This window comes from Anser anser (genome assembly GCF_964211835.1).
Source record: "Anser anser genome assembly, contig: HAP1_SCAFFOLD_574, whole genome shotgun sequence".
Classification (NCBI taxonomy): Eukaryota; Metazoa; Chordata; class Aves; order Anseriformes; family Anatidae; genus Anser; species Anser anser.
In genome coordinates this window covers 1-16,439 of record NW_028154184.1, presented here as the reverse complement: position 1 = coordinate 16,439, position 16,439 = coordinate 1, and the positions used below count along the sequence as shown (strand labels likewise).

At 65.4% G+C, this 16,439-nt stretch overlaps 1 protein-coding gene across 3 annotated transcripts; it reads right to left on the bottom strand.

Annotated features, from left to right (window-relative positions):
- Window positions 1-2,058: 2,058 nt before the first annotated feature.
- GRK1 (G protein-coupled receptor kinase 1) lies at window positions 2,059-15,105 on the bottom strand. Of its 3 annotated transcripts, none has more exons than XM_083852780.1 (9): window positions 14,876-15,105; window positions 11,167-11,670; window positions 8,520-8,803; window positions 7,723-7,775; window positions 7,227-7,384; window positions 6,423-6,506; window positions 5,669-5,793; window positions 4,876-5,077; window positions 2,059-3,186 (listed from the first exon to the last, which is right to left on the bottom strand). In XM_083852780.1, exons 2-9 carry the CDS (start codon window positions 11,666-11,668, stop codon window positions 2,891-2,893), a joined length of 1,704 nt encoding a protein of 567 aa, XP_083708906.1. In that variant the 5' UTR covers window positions 11,669-11,670; window positions 14,876-15,105; the 3' UTR covers window positions 2,059-2,890. The 3 variants fall into 3 exon arrangements, with proteins under 3 accessions (XP_083708906.1, XP_083708905.1, XP_083708907.1); XM_083852779.1 differs by having other exon boundaries at window positions 2,061-3,186; window positions 7,723-7,850; window positions 14,876-15,103; XM_083852781.1 differs by lacking the exon at window positions 2,059-3,186 and adding an exon at window positions 4,624-4,669 and having other exon boundaries at window positions 4,817-5,077; window positions 7,723-7,850; window positions 14,876-15,102.
- Between the last annotated feature and the right edge of the window lie 1,334 nt (window positions 15,106-16,439).

The following is a 16,439-nucleotide window of genomic DNA, read 5'->3' as shown; positions in this document are numbered from 1 at the left end:
GCGTGTCCTTGTGCAAGGCCCGGCCAGGCCTTGTGCAACGCGTGGCCGTGCAAAGTGCTTCCTCGTGCAAGGCACGGCTGTGCCCCCGCCCCCCTCCCGCCCCCGTGCGAGGTGTCCTCGTGCAAGGCCCGTGCAAGCACCGCCCTCCTGCCACGCCACGCCCCGCGCCCGGCCCCACTTTATGCAATGCGCCCTCGTGCAAGGCCCCGCTCGTGCAGCGCACGCCCGCGCCCGGCTCCTCTCACGGCTCCTCTCACACCGCCCCCGGCCTCACGCAAGGGGCGGCCGTGCACGAGGGTGGCGCTTGTGCAAGGCGCAGTGGGCGGAGGTGGGCCTCGTGCAAGGTGTGTCCTTGTGTGAGGTGTGTCCTCGTGCGAGGTGTGTCCTCGTGCAAGGTCCATCGTTGTGCAAGGTGAATCCTCGTGCGAGGTGTGTCCTTGTGCAAGGTGTGTCCTCGTGCGAGGTGCATCCTCGTGCAAGGTGCACTCTTGTGCAAGGGGATTCCTTATGCAACGTGTGTGTCCTTGTGCAAGGTGCATCCTCGTGCAAGGAATGTCCTCGTGCAAGGCTCATCCTCGTGCAAGGAACGTCCTCGTGCAAGGCTCATCCTCATGCACGGCGCCTCCTCGTGCAAGGCCCACCCTCGTGCAAGGCACCTCCTCGTGCGAGCCCGCCCCCCCCGTGCACCCCCGGCCGCGGCCCCCCCCCCGTTTGCACTTTTCGTGGCCGCGTTTGCTACTGACTGCCCCCCCCCCGCCCCTCCCCCCCCCGTGCCCCCCCCCGCCCCCCCCCGTCCCCACCCGACCGCACTTTAGGGGGGACCCGCCCGAAAAAAAAAAAAAAGGAAAAAAAAAAAAAGCGAAACAAAGCAAAAAAAGGGGAAGAGCGGGAAAAAAAATGTTAAAAAAAAAATATTAAAAAAAAGAGGCAAAAATAAGGGGGGGGAGGGGAGGGGGGGCGTGGGGACAAGGGGGGGGGCCCGGGGGGGCCGCCACCCATGGGTGCCCCCCCCCCGGGTGTCCCCAGTGGGGTGTCCCGCGCCCCCTTCCCCCCCCTCCCCAGCAGGGGGGTCCCCGGGGGGTCCCCGAGGGGGGGTCCCCAAGGGGGGGGGTCCCGGGGGGGGCCCCGTGGCGGGGTCCCCGCGGCGGCGGTCGGTGGCGGCGGTGACAAATGTCCACTATTTATCTGCATCAGTGAGTGTTAGACGCCAATAAACACCTAGAGCTGAGCCGCGGGGACGTCGGGAGGCATCGGGGGACATGGGGACATTAAGGACATGGGGGGACACGGGGACATCGGGGGACACGGGGGACATGGTGGTCATGGGGACATTGAGGACATGGGGGGGACATGGGGACATCGGGGGGCATGGGAACATTGGGGGGCATGGGGACACCGGGGGGCATGGGGACACTAAGGACATGGGGGGACATGGGGACATCAGGGGACATCGGGGGGCATGGGGGGACATGGGGGGACAAGGGGACATCGAAGGACACGGGGACATCGGGGGGCATCAGAGGACATGGGGACATTGGGGGGTATTGAGGGACAAGGGGACATTGGGGGACAAGGGGACATTGAGGACATGGGGGGACATGGGGTGACAAGGGGACATGGGGGTCATGGGGACACTGGGGGCATGGGGACATTGAGGGACATGGGGGCATTGGGGGACAAGGGGATATTGGGGGATGTTGGGGACATGGGGACATTTGGGGACGTGGTCATGGGGACATGGGGGGACACGGGGGGACACTGAGGACATGGGGACATTGAGGGACAAGGGGAGGTCATGGGGGGGTCATGGGGACGCTGGGGGACATTGGGGGACATTTGGGGACATGGGGGGGGTCAGGGGGACATTGTGGGACATGGGGGGACGTCGGGGACGGGGGGGACACTGGGGACACTGGGGACATGGGGAGGTCGGGACACGGGGGGGGGCACGGGGACACACGGCGGACATAGGGGACACGGGGGGGACACCGTGAGGTTGGGGGGGATTTTGGGGGGGGGTGGGACATTGGGGACACGGGGGGGGACACCCCGACACTGCCCCTCAGACGCTGCAGCAACCACCACCTTTATTGTGCACGGGGGGGGCACCTTGGGGCCCCCCCAAACGTTTCCCTGAGTCGGGGGGGGGGCCACACGAAGCCCCCCGAGGTAAAGGGGGGGGGGGGCAAAACGGGGGATCCCCCCCCCGGGGGTGGCACAGAGCTGGGGGGTCCCTGAGATCTGCAGGGGCTTGGGGGGGGGGGGGGGCGACATTCGGGGGGGGTCCCCATTTGGGGGGGGGCTGCCCCAGAGCTCAGGTTTTAGGGTGACCCCCCCTTGATAGAGGGAGCCCCCCCATTTGGGGGGTATTTGGGATTTTGGGGTGCTCAGGGGTTGCCCCCCCCCCCATTTTGGGGTGTCTTTGGTGCAAGCCGGCCTGGTTGGGGGGGGGGGGGGCGCTGCGATTTTGGGGGCCTAAAGGGGGGGACCCCAGATTTGGGGTTCTCAAAGCCCCCCTCATTTGAGGTTTCCAAGGGGGGGGGCACTTTTGGGCTGCCCAAAGGGGTGCCCCCCACCATTTCTGACTCCCAACACCCCCCACACAATTTTAGGGGTTCTCAAGGGGGTGCAGGGGGGGGCCCGAACTTTTAGGGTCCCCCCCAAATTAGGGTTCCCTGAGGGGGGTCCCCAACATTTGCGATTCCCAAAGACCCCCCACCCCCTTTTGGGCTGCCATTTCTGACCCCCAACACCCCCCCACACTTTTAGGGCTTCTCAAGGGGGGGGGCAACTTTTAGGGTCCCCCCACATTAGCCTTCCCACGGCCGGATGAGGCCCTGACGCCCTCCCCCAGCCCCCGATTTGGGGGTGCCCCCCCCCCCCCAACCTATCACAGCAGCCCGCAGGTGGCCGAGCGCGCCCCCGCCCCCCCCAGGGCCGCGTTGGGGTCCAGGTCGGGGGGCAGCTGCCCGGGGCCCCCCCAGACGTTGAGCTCCTGGAAGAGGCCGGTCTCGATCAGCTCCTCCTGCCAGGGCACGGGGACGGTCCCCGAGGCGAAGGCGTCGCACAGCGCCGCGTCCCCCCCGTCCAGCTCCACGCCCCGCACCGACGAGAAGGCCCCCACGTCCCCCAGGTCCTTGGCGTACACCCGGCGGGGGTCCGGCACGAAGGGGGGGGGCACCAGGCCTGCAAAGGCGGGGGGGGGGGGAAGGGGGGGAGAGGGAAAGAGGGGACGCCCCCAGCCTGTGCTGGGGGGGCTCTGCCGGCGCCCCCCGAGCATCCCAGGTACCCCCCGATGGCCCCCACTACCCCTCTCCTGGTACGCCCAGTACCCCCCAGTATCCCCAGGTACCCCCCGGTATTCCCAGGTAACCCCCCCAGTACCGCCCAGTATCCCCAGGTACCCCCCGGTATTCCCAGGTAAACCCCCCAGTACCCCCCAGTATCCCCAGGTACCCCCCCAGTATTCCCAGGTAACCCCCCCAGTACTCCCCAGTATCCTCAGGTAATCCCAGTATCCCCAGGTACCCCCCGCTATTCCCAAGTAACCCTCCCAGTACTCCCCAGTATCCTCAGGTATCCCCCCAGTATCACCAGGTACCCCCCAGTATTCTCAAGTAACCCCCCCAGTACTCCCCTGTATCCTCAGGACCCCCCCAGTATCCCCAGGTACCTCCCAGTATTCCCAGGTAACTCCCCCAGTACTCCCCAGTATTCCCAGATACCCCCCAGTACTCCCCAGTATCCTCAGGTATCCCCCCAGTATCCCCAGGTACCCCCCAGTATTCCCAGGTAACCCCCCCATAATCCTAGGTATCCCCAGTACCCCCCAGTACCCCCAGTAGCCCCCCAGTACTCCCCTGGTACTCCCTCTACCCCCCCAGTATCCCCAGGTGTCTCCCAGTACCCCCAATAACCCCCCCCAGTACTCCCCTGGTACCCCCAGTACACCCCCAGTATTCCCAGGTACTCCCAGTAGCCCCCCAGTCCTCCTGTGATACCCCCAGTAGCCCCCCCCAGTATCCCCAGGTGCTCCCCAGTACCCCCCAGTACCCCCAGTACCTCCCCAGTCCCCCCGTGATGCCCCCAGTAACCCCCCAGCACCCAACGCCCACCGGAAACCCCATTTTGGGGCACCCAGCACCCACTGGGACCTGTTCCGGAGCACCCACTGCCCACACAACCCCATTCTGGAGCACCCACGACCCCCACAGACCCCTCCTGCAGCACCCAGCCCCCACTGGGACCCCTTCTGGAGCACCCAATGCTCACTGGGACCCCTTCTGGAGCACCCAACACCCATAAAGACTTCTTATGGAGCACCCAACGCCTACTGCGACCCCTTCTGGAGCACCCATCAAGACTTATTCCGGAGCACCCACCACCCAAAACAATCCCTCCTGCAGCACCCACTGCCCCCAGACCCCTCCTGGAGCACCCAACACCCACAGGGACCCCTTCTGGAGCACCCAACCCCCAGATGAACCCATTCTGGAGCACCCCCACCCACCCAAACTGACCCCTTCTGGAGCACCCACCGTCCCCCCAGACCCCTCCTGGAGCGCCCAGCACCCAAACCAACCCTTTCTGGAGCACCCACCGCCCCCCAGACCCCTCCTGGAGCACCCATCAAGACTTATTCTGGAGCACCCGCCACCCAAACCGACCCCTCCTGGAGCACCCACTGCCCCCAGACCCCTCCTGGAGCACCCAGCACCCACTGGGACCCCTTCTGGAGCACCCAACCCCCAGATGAACCCCTTCTGGAGCACCATCAAGACTTATTCTGGAGCACCCCCCCCACCCAAACCGACACCTCCTGGAGCACCCACCGCCCCCAGCCCCCCCCCGGAGCACCCCTGGGTGGGGGGTTACCTGCCTCAAGGCGCCCCCAGCTGACGGCGGCGAAGAGGGGGTGCGCCTTGAGCTGGGCGCAGCTCCCAGCCTGGAAGCCCAGGCGGGCGCCGGGGTCCTTGGCCAGGAGCCCCTCGCAGGCCGCCCGCGCCGCCGCGCTGAAGCGCTCCGAGAAGGTGACGGGGTCGTGCAGCGTGCGCCGCGTCACCTCCTGGTTCTCCACCTGCGGGGACAGCGGCGCCGGGGGGTGACCGTGGGGACGGGGGGACGGGGGGCAGAGTGTGGGGACACGGGGTGGTGAGTGGGGGCATGGGGATAACGCCTGGGGACATTGGGATGACATTGGGGACGTGGCGATGATGTTTGGGGACGTGGGGATGACGTTGGGGACATGGGGATGACATCTGGAGACATGGGGATGACACCTGGGGACATGGGGGTGACACTTAGGGACATGGGGATGACACCTGGGGACATGGGGATGATGCCTGGGGACATGGGAGGATGCTTGGGGACAGGGGGATGACGCCTGGGGACATGGGGATGGCACTTGGGGACAGGAGGTGACACGTGGGGACAGGGGGTGATGAGTGGGGATAACACCTGGGGACATGAGGCGACGCGTGGGGACATGGGGATGGCACCTGGGGACATGGTGACGACACTTGGGCCTCCAGTACCTTCCAGTCCCTCCTAGTCAGGGGGGTCCCCCCAGTAACTCCCCACCTTCTCCCCATGGCGCCAGAAGGGCCCCCTGGCCTCCCAGTCCCCCTCCCAGTCCCTCCCAGTCCTCCCAGTCCTCCCCAGTGCCCACCTTCTCCCCGCGGTGCCGGAAGGGCCCCCTGGCCTCCACCATCTCAAAGAGCGTCACCCCCAGCGTGAAGTAGTCGACGGCCCAGTCGTACTCCTCGTCCCGCAGCACCTCGGGCGCCATGAACCCTGGGGACGGGGGGGGACACCAGGGGACACCCCGGTGACGGGGGGGGGGGGGGGGGACGCAGGGGGACGCCCCGTGTCCCTGTGTCCCCTGTCCCGGGTCTGGTTCTGTCGCTGGGGGCCATGGCCCCGCAGTGTCCCCCCTGCGTCCCCATGTCCTCGGTGTCCCCCCCATGTCCCCACCATCTCACCATGTCTCTGGGTCCCCCCATGTCCCCCACGTCCCCTAATGTCCTCCCCATTTCCCCGTGTCCCCCCTTGTCCCCATGTCCTGCCCATGTTCTCCATGCCCTCAGTGTCCCCCCCATGTCCCCCCCATCTCCCCATGTTCCCCCATGCCCCCCTGATGTCCCCACATGTTCACATGTCCCTTCACGTCCCCCCATGTCCCCATGTGGCCCCCGTGTCTCTGTGTCCCCCCATGTCCCCCCACATCCCCCCGTGTCCCCTCCATCTCCCCATGGCCCCCCATCTCCCCATGGCCCCCCATCTCCCCATGTCCTGCCTATGCCCCGTGACCTCAATGTCCCCCTACCCCCCCATGTCCCCCTGCCCCCCATGTCCCTGTGCCCCCCCCATATCCCCCCCATGTCCCCCCTTGTCCCCGTGCCACCCCATGTCCCCGTCCCTACCCGGGGTCCCGGCGTAGCCGCGGGTCTTGCTCTGCCCCTCGCGGAGCTCCACGGCCAGCCCCATGTCGGACAGACGGACGTGGCCTGCCCCGACCAGCACCACCAGTAACCACCAGCGACCCTCCCAGCGCCTCCCAGTAACGCTCCCCAGTGTCCCCCCAGTGTCCCCCCCAGCCCCTTGGTGTCCCCACAAGTCCCAGATGTTCACCGGGTACCCCATATCCCACACAATGTCCCCAGTGTCCCCATGTTCCCCACGTCCCCCCAGTGTCCCCAATGTCCCCCACGTCTCCCCAGTGTCCCCATATCCCCCACATCCTCCCAATGTCCCCAATGTCCCCCACCTTGCCCCCCCGTCCCCCACATCCCCCCAATGTCCCCATGTCCCCCACATCCCCCCAGTGTCCCCACATTCCCCAGTGTCCCCATGTCCCCCACATCCCCCCAATACCGCGTGTCTCCAATGGTCCCATGTGCCCCACACCGCGTCCCCAACATCTCCACTGTCCCCAATGTCCCCACGTCCCCGACACCACCTATGTCCCCTTGTCCCCAGTGTTCCCCACGTCCCCGATGTCCCCAATGTCCCCAGTATCCCCCCTGTCCCCAACATCCCCATTGTCCTCTACGTCCCCAATGCCCCCATGTCCACCATGTCCCCAGTGTCCCCCATGTTCCTGACGTCCCCACCACGTCCCCAACACCCCCCATATCCCCACATCCCCAGTGTCCCCCACGTCCTCAATGTCCGCAATGTCCCCAGTGTCCCCACAACCCTGATGTCGCCCCCTGTCCCCACGTCACCGGCGTCATCGAGGAGGACGTTCTCGGGTTTGAGGTCGCGGTAGACGATGCGGTGCTGGTGCAGGTGCTCCAGCCCCAGCAGGATCTGGGCGGTGTAAAACACGGCCCGCGGCTCGGGGAACCCGGGGTTGTCCTCGTCCACATTGTACACGTGGTACCTGGCACGCCAAGGACACGCCATGCACATGCTAAGGACACGCCAGGGACGTGCCAGCACCCGGGGACACGCCGCGGCTCGGGGACATGCTGGACACAGCTCAGGGGTGCTGGGGTCGGCCAGGGCCACGCTGCACACGTGTGGCACTGGCACATGCTAAAGACCACGCCAAAAACATGCCACGCACATGCTAAGGACACGCTGTGGATGTGCACACGTTAAGAACATGCGGAGGTGCCCCAGGAGCTGGGACATCCCATTGCAAACGTGATGTGCACGCCACATACGTGCTATGGCCAGATAACAAACACGCCAGGCACACGCCAAACACACGCTTACCGCAGGTCGCCGCCATTCATGAGCGTCATGACGAGGCAGAGGTCGGTCTTGGTCTGGAAGGCGCAGGCCAGCGAGACGATGAAGCGGCTGTGCACCCGCGCCAGGATGCGCTTCTCCACCAGCGCCGCCTGCACACGCCAAGCACACGCCAAGGACACGCAGCTGGCGCTGGCCCGGTGCAGGCCGAGGACACGCCAAGCACATGGGGTGGCACGGAGTGAGTACATGCCAAGCACATATGTGTGTTCCTACTGGGTCCCCCAGTGTGTTCCCCCTGGGTCTACTTGCTCTGTTGGGGACAACAGAGCAAGCACATGCCAAGCACATGCGAAGCACACACGTGTTCCCACTGGGTCCCTCCCCAACCCTGGATGGCCCAAAGCATCTTCGGGCGTGCACGCCAAGCACATGCCAAGCACACACAGAGATCATGGGGAAAACATAGAAGAAGATGAGAAGAAAAATGGAGGAAGAAAAGGGGGGAAAAAGAGGGAGGAGGAGGGGACAGAGGGATGGACGAGGGGACAGGGGGACAAGGAGGGGGACAGGGAGAAAGATGAGCGGACAGAGGGATGGACAGGGGGACAGAGTGACGGACAAGGTGACAGATGGGCAGGTGAGGGGAGAGAGGGACAGACGATGGGCTAGAGGGATGGACAGGAGGACAGAGGGATGGGGAGGGGGACAGAAGGATGGACAAGGGGACAGAGGAATGGACAGGGGGACAGAGGGATGGACAGGGGACAAACAGGCAGACAGAGGACCAGAAGGACGACAACAGGGACGGGGACGGCCACCTCGTAGCCGTGGTGCTTCTTGAGCCGCTTCTTGTTGAGGCGCTTGTTGGCGTACATCTTGCCGGTGGCGCGGCGCTGGCAGGCGCAGACCTCACCAAAGCCGCCCTTGCCCAGCACGCGGAAGTCGGCAAAGGCCTCGGCGCCCACCGGCTGCCCCTCCAGCCACTTGAACTGGGTGAAGCGCCCGAAGTAGGGTGAGGCGCGGTACGGCGTCCACGCTGTCGCCTCCAGGTGCGCCAGCAGCTCCTTCCGCGCCAGCCCAAAGTCCTCCAGGGTGCTGGGGCCTGGGAGGATCGGGGAGAGAGGTGGGGACAGCGTGAGGGGTGTGGGGATGTTGTGGCGGCCGTGGGTGTCATGGCTGTCATTGGTGTCATGGCTGTCATTAGCGTCATGGCTGCCATCGAGGTCATGGCTGCCATTGGGGGTGCCATGGCCATTACTGGGGGTGTCATGGCTGCCGTTGGTGTCATTGCTACCATCAAGGTCATTGCTACCATTGGGGGTGCCATTGGCGTCATGGTTACTGGTGGTGTGATGGCTGCCAATGGTGTCATGGCTGCCATCAACATCATGGCTGCCATTGGGGGTGTCATGGCCACAACTGGTGTCACGGCCGCCATCTTCATGGCTTCAACCAGGGTGTCATGGCTACCACTGGGGTTATCATGGCCACCCTTGGTGTTATCATGGCTGCCATCTTCATGGCCACCCCTGAAGGTATCATGGCCGCCATTGGAGGTATCATGGCCACCCTGGGAGGTGTCACGGCTGCCCTGGGAGATGTCATGGCCACCCTGGAGATATCACGGCCACCCTGGGAAGTATCATGACCCCCCCTGGAGGTATCATGGTTGCCATTGGAGGTATCATGGCTGCTCCAGGAAGTGTCATGGCCGCCCCAGGAGGTATCATGGCCACCCTGGAGGTATCATGGCCACCATTGGAGGTATCATGGCCACCCCAGGAGGTATCATGGCTGCCATTGGAGGTATCATGGCCACCCCAGGAGGTATCACGGCTGCCATTGGAGGTATCACGGCTGCCATTGGAGGTATCATGGCCGCCCCAGGAGGTATCATGGCCACCATTGGAGGTATCATGGCCACCACTGGAGGTATCATGGCTGCCATTGGAGGTATCATGGCCGCCCCAGGAGGTATCATGGCCACCATTGGAGGTATCATGGCCACCCCAGGAGGTATCACGGCTGCCCCAGGAGGTATCATGGCCGCCCCAGGAGGTATCATGGCTGCCCCAGGAGGTATCAAGGCCGCCCCAAGAGGTATCATGGCTGCCCCAGGAGGTATCACGGCCGCCCCAGGAGTTATCATGGCCGCCGTTGGCGGTATCATGGCCGCCATTGGAGGTATCATGGCCGCCCCAGGAGGTATCATAGCCGCCGTTGGCGGTATCATGGCCACCCCAGGAGGTATCATGGCTGCCCCAGGAGGTATCACGGCTGCCATTGGAGGTATCACGGCTGCCATTGGAGGTATCATGGCCGCCCCAGGAGGTATCATGGCTGCCCCAGGAGGTATCACGGCCGCCCCAGGAGGTATCATGGCCGCCGTTGGAGGTATCATGGCCGCCATTGGAGGTATCATGGCCGCCCCAGGAGGTATCATGACCGCCATTGGCGGTATCATGGCTGCCATTGGAGGTATCGTGGCCACCCCAGGAGGTATCACGGCTGCCCCAGGAGGTATCATGGCCACTCCAGGAGGTATCATGGCCGCCCCAGGAGGTATCATGGCAGCCCCAGGAGGTATCATGGCCACCATTGGAGGTATCATGGCCGCCCCAGGAGGTATCATGACCGCCATTGGCGGTATCATGGCTGCCATTGGAGGTATCGTGGCCACCCCAGGAGGTATCACGGCTGCCCCAGGAGGTATCATGGCCACTCCAGGAGGTATCATGGCCGCCCCAGGAGGTATCATGGCAGCCCCAGGAGGTATCATGGCCACCATTGGAGGTATCATGGCCACCCCAGGAGGTATCATGGCCGCCCCAGGAGGTATCATGGCCACCCCAGGAGGTATCACGGCCGCCCAAGGAGGTATCATGGCCGCCCCAGGAGGTATCATGGCCGCCCCAGGAGGTATCATGGCCGCCCCAGGAGGTATCATGGCCGCCGTTGGAGGTATCATGGCCGCCCCAGGAGGTATCATGGCCGCCGTTGGTCGTATCATGGCTGCCATTGGAGGTATCGTGGCCACCCCAGGAGGTATCACGGCTGCCCCAGGAGGTATCATGGCTGCCGTTGGCGGTATCATGGCCGCCATTGGAGGTATCATGGCTGCCATTGGAGGTATCATGGCCGCCCCAGGAGGTATCATGGCCACCATTGGAGGTATCATGGCCGCCCCAGGAGGTATCATGGCCACCGTTGGCAGTATCATGGCTGCCATTGGAGGTATCATGGCCACCCCAGGAGGTATCACGGCTGCCCCAGGAGGTATCATGGCCGCCCTAGAGGTATCATGGCTGCCATTGGCGGTATCATGGCTGCCATTGCAGGTATCATGGCCACCCCAGGAGGTATCATGGCCACCATTGGAGGTATCATGGCTGCCATTGCAGGTATCATGGCCGCCCCAGGAGGTGTCATGGCCGCCCCCGGAGGTGTCATGGCCACCCCACTCACCTGCGGGCGGTGCCGTGGCGGCGGCGCTGAGGAAGCCGCAGTGCTCGGCCCCTCCCGGGGTGAAGAACCGCCCCCGCAGGGCCATGGCCGCCCCGCCGCGCTCCGCCTCCTCGCAGCACTCGAAGGCCTCGAGCTCCGCCCACAGCGCCCCGGCCGCGGCCAATCCCGGCGTGGCCTCCAGGAACTGCCGGAAGAGCCGCTTCCCGATTGGCTGCTCCAGGCACTGCCACCGGAAGGACGTCTCCTCCGCCCCCTCCTGGGCGCCGCCATCTTGCCCGGAGGCACCTTGGGCGCCGCCATGTTGCGGGGCGCCCCCTCCGCCGTTACCGGGGGCACCGCCGGCCAGGCGGGCGCGCAGGGCCTCGCACTGGGAGATGTGGGGCAGGCGGAGGCGGGCGCGATGCCGCCGGTCCCGGCTCGAGGCCCCCGAAGCGCCGGCGCCGCCGCGGGCCGACACGTAGGCCGAGTTGGCCACCACCGTCTCCAGGCCGCCAATGTCCATGGCTGTGGGAGGAGGGGAAGGGGCTGAGGCCGGGCACAATGCTGGAATTAAGCTCGCCTCCCGGATTAACCCCACCCCCGGATTAGCCCCACGCCCAGGATTAGCAACCCCAGATTAGCCTCGCCCTCAGATTAGCTCTGCCCCCTGGGTTAACCTCACCCCCAGATTAGCCTCACTGCCTTGGATTAGCCCTGCCCCAGATTAGCTCTGCCATGGACTATCTCTGGCCTTGGATTAGCCTCACGCTTCGTGTTAACCTCGCCCATGGATTATCCCCTCCCCCTGGATTAGCCCCACCTGTGTATTAGCCCCACCCCCAGGTTAAACTTTGAACCCAGATTAGCCCCACCCCCTCAGATTATCTTTGCCCTGCATTAGCCCCACCCTCGGATTAGTCCCACCCACTGGGTTAACCTCCGACCCGCACTAGCCCCACCCCCGGGTCAAAATCACCCCCAGATTAGCCCCACCCCCCAGATTAGCAACCCCAGATTAGCCTTGCTCTTGGATTAGCCCCACCCCTGAGCTAACCTCACCCCCAGATTAGCCCCACCTCCCCGGATTAGCTCCTCCCCGAGATTAGCCCCGCCCTCAGATTAGCACCATCCCCTGGGTTAACCTCTGATCCGGATTAGCTCCACCCTTAGGTCAAATTTACCCCCATATTAGCCCCGCCCCCAGATTATCAGACCCAGATTAGTCCCACCCTCAGATTAGCCCCACCTCCTGGGTTAACCTCACTCCTGGATTAGCCCAACCTGTGTACTAGCCCAACCCTCATATTACCACCACCAGGTTCGACCTTGCCTCTGGATTAGCCCATCCCCCCTCAGATTAGCCTGGCCCTGCATTAGCCCAGCCCCCAGATTAGCCCCACCCCCGGGTCAAACTCACCCCCAGATTAGTCCCACCCCCTGGATTGGCAACCCCAGATTAGGCTCTCCCTCGGATTAGCCCCACCCCTGGGTTAACCTCACCCCAGATTAGCCCCACCTCCCTGGATTAGCTCCTCCCCCAGATTAGTCCTGCCCCACATTATCCCCGCCCTCGTATTAGCCCCACCCCCTGTGTTATCCTCACCTGTGGATTAACCCCTTCCCCTGGATTAGCCCCACCTGTGTATTAGCCCCACCCTCAGCTTCGACCTTGCCCCTGGATTAGTCTCACCCCGTCAGATTAGCCCTGCCCCTGCATTAGCCCCGCCCTCGGATTAGCCCCACCCCTTGGGTTATCCTCAGACCTGGATACCTGGATTAGCCTCATCTCCCCAGGTTAGCTCCAGCCCAGATTAGCCCCGCCCCCAGGGTCAACCTCACCCACAGGTTAGCCCCACCCATATTAGCCCTGCCCCCAAATTAGTCTCGCCCTCAGATTAGCCCCGCCCCCTGTGTTAACCTCACCCAATTTAGCCCCGACCACCTGTATCAGCCTTGCTCCCCAGATTAGCCCCACCCTTGGAATAACTGCCCCCTGTATTAGCCCCATCCCCTCAGATTAGCCCTGCCTCTGTGTTAGCCTCGCCCTCAGATTAGCACCAACCCCCTGGGACACTGTCACCCCTGGATTAGGCCCAACCCCCCCCCATATTATACCTCCCTGGATTAGCCCTGCCCTAGGATTAGCACTGCCCCCTGGGTTAACTTTACCCCTGGATTAGCCCCTCCCCTGGATTAGCTCCACCTTTGTATTACCCTGCCCTCATATTAGACTGACCCCCAGGGTCAGCCTTACCTCTGGATTAGCTCCACCCCATATTATCCCTGCCCCTGCATTAGCCCCGTCTGCAGATTAATCCCACCACTGGATTAACCCTGCCTCCTCAGATTAGCCCTGCCTCTGTGCTAGTCCTGCCCTTGGATTAGCACCGCCCCCGGGTTAACATCACCCCTGGATAAGCCCCACCCCATCATATACCCCCCCACCTTGGATTAGCTCTGCCCTTGGATTAGCACTGCCCCCCGGGTTAACCTCATCCCTGGTTAGCCCTGACCACCCGTAACAACGTTGCTCCCCAGAATAGCCCCGCCCTCAGAATAGTCCCGCCCTGGATTAGCCCTGCCCCCTCAGATTAGCCCTGCCTCTATGTTAGCCCCACCCTCAGATTAGCACCACCCCCTGGGTTAACCTAAACCCTGGATTAGCCCCTCCCCCTGGATCAGCCCGCCTTTGTATTAGCCCTGCCCTCATATTAGCCCCACCCCCAGGGTCAGCATCACCCCTGGGTTAGCCCCGCCTCCCAGATTAGCTCCGCCCCCTGTTTTATCCCTGCCTCCACGTGACTCCCGCCCTCAGATTAGCCCCGCCCCCTGGATTAACATCACCTCGGGATTAGCCCCGCCCACCCGTATCACCCTTGCTCTCCAGATTACCCCTGCCCTCGGAACAGCCCCGCCCCCCGGATTAACCTCACCCCGGGATTAGCCCCCGCCCCCCTGCCCGGGATTAGCCCCGCCCCCAGGCCGGGGTCTGAGCCCTTAAAGGGCTGGCGCACTATAATTAGCGCCAAAGCCGCTCAGCCCTAAGCCGCTTCCACCTCCTCCCCCCGGGACCCCCCCCCAATCCCACAGTGCCCCTGGGCCGCAGGGCATGCTGGGAACGGTGCCCCCCCTCAGCCCCCCCCCCCATGGCCCAAAGGATGCTGGGAGCCGACCACCCCCCGGGCCCCCCAAAGGGTGCTGGGAAGGAGGGGGGGGCAGGACCCAGGGGGCCCCCCAAGACTCCTCGGGGGGGAACCCCGCAAAAGGACCCAGAGCCTCCCCCCCCCCCCCCCCGAGGGACCCAGGTGCCCCCCAAGGGACCCAGGTGCCCCCCCCAAAGGACCAAGGTGCCCGAGGCCCCCCAACCCTGGGGGGGGTCCCCAGGGGGCCCAACCCCCCAGCCCCCTAGGGTCCCCCCCAACTGCCCCCCCCCAAAAGATCCAGAGCCCCCCGCCCCCAGGTGACCCCCCCTCCAAGGGGACCCAGCCCCCCCCCGCCCCCCAGGACCCGCCCCCCCAGGCCCCCCCTCCCCAGGTACCCCCCCCAGGGACCTCCCCCAGGCCCCCCATCCCCAGGCATCCCCTCCAGGCATCCCATCCCCCAGGGACCCCCCACCCCCTGGACCTCCCACCCCCAGGGGACCCAGCCCCCCCGGGACCCCCCCCCCACTGACCGGTGCCCCCCCCCCCCCCGGTGCCCCCCCCCCCCCGAGCCCCCCGGCCCCTCTCACCCGCGCAGCTCCCGGTGCCCGCGGTGGCTCCGCCGGGCTTGGCCCCGCCCCGGGGATTAACGGGGATCTGCGGGGGCGGCCGGGCCCCCCCCCCGTCCCCTCCGAGGGTTCCGGGACACCGGGGGGGGGGGGGCACACGGAGCCCCCCCCCCCGCCCCGCTGTCCCCAGGGGACCCGGCGGGGACGCGCCGTTACCGGGGAGCCCGGAGCTGCTCGGCACGGCACGACCGGGGGGGGGCGGGTGTCCCCCCCCTCTTTTTGGGGGGGGGTTGGGGGGGTTGTGCCCCCCTCCCGTCACCTCCCGCCCCCTCTGTAGCCCCGCCCTCCCCCCCGCTCAGCAGCCCCAAGGGCAGCCAGGGCCCCCTCCTCCAATGCTCCCAGTTCACTCCCAGTAAGCCCCCAGAGCTCCCAGCAGCTCTCCCCATTGCCCTCTCTCCGTGCCCCCAGTAACCCCCCAGTGGTCCCAGTAACCTGTTCAATGCCCCCAGTAGCCCCCCAGTGCTCCCAGTAACTCCCCAGTGCCACCAGTAACCTCAGTGCACCCAGTAGCCCCCCCAGGGTTCCCAGTAGCCTCCCAGTGCTCCCAGTAGCCCCCAGTGCCCCCAGTAACCTGCTCAATGCCCCCAGTAGTCCCCCAGTGCTCCCAGTTAGCACCCACGGTGCCCCAATAACCTGCTCAATGCCACCAGTAGTCCCCCAGTGCTCCCAGTTAGCACCCCCAGTGCTCCCACATCCCCCGAGGCTCCCAGTAACCCCCGCCCGAGGCTCCCAGTGACCCCCCCCAGTGCTCCCAGTATCCCCCAGCGTTCTCCCCGCGCCCCTCTCCCCGCGCGGCCCCTTTAAGACCCCCCCAGCCCTCCCTAAATCTCTCAATGGGGGCGGTGGGAAACGGCCGCGGGGCTCCCCGCCCCCCTCATTAGCATAAGGGGCGGGGCGCGGCGGCTTTAGAGCGCTCGATTAGCATAGGGGCGTGGCTAAGGGCGAGGGGGCGTGCTCCGAGGCTATATAAGGCGGCGCGGCGGCGGCGCTGGGGAGTCAAGGTTCGAATCCCGGCGGCGGGCGGAGCGGACCGGGACCCCCGGAGGCCTCCCCCCCCGCCCCGAGACCCCCCCCCCCCCCCCCCCCCCCCCAAAAAAAATGGCTCGGGACAAGGAGAAGCGGAGCTGCGGGCAGGTGCTGGCCGAGTGGCGGGCCTTCGTGTGGGACCCGCGGAGCCGCCAGTTCCTGGGCAGAACCGGTACCAGCTGGGGTAGGTCCGGCGTGGGGGGCGCGGGGACCTCCCCCACCATTTTGGGGTGCAGTGGGGGGAGCAACCCTGGGTGGGCTGCGTGGGGATCCCCCCTTGGGGTGCAGTGGGAAGGCGCAGAGGGCCCCCCCCCCCGTAGGGATGCACATTGGGGGGGGACCTCTAAAAGTTGTGTACCCCCCCCCCGTATGGATGCAATTGGTTTAGGGTATGGGAACCTCCCCCCCCCCATTTGGGTCCCCCATGGGGACCCTATTTGGGGCCCCCCCCTATTTGGGTGCAATGGGAGGGGGGTGTATGAGACCCCCCCAGTATAGC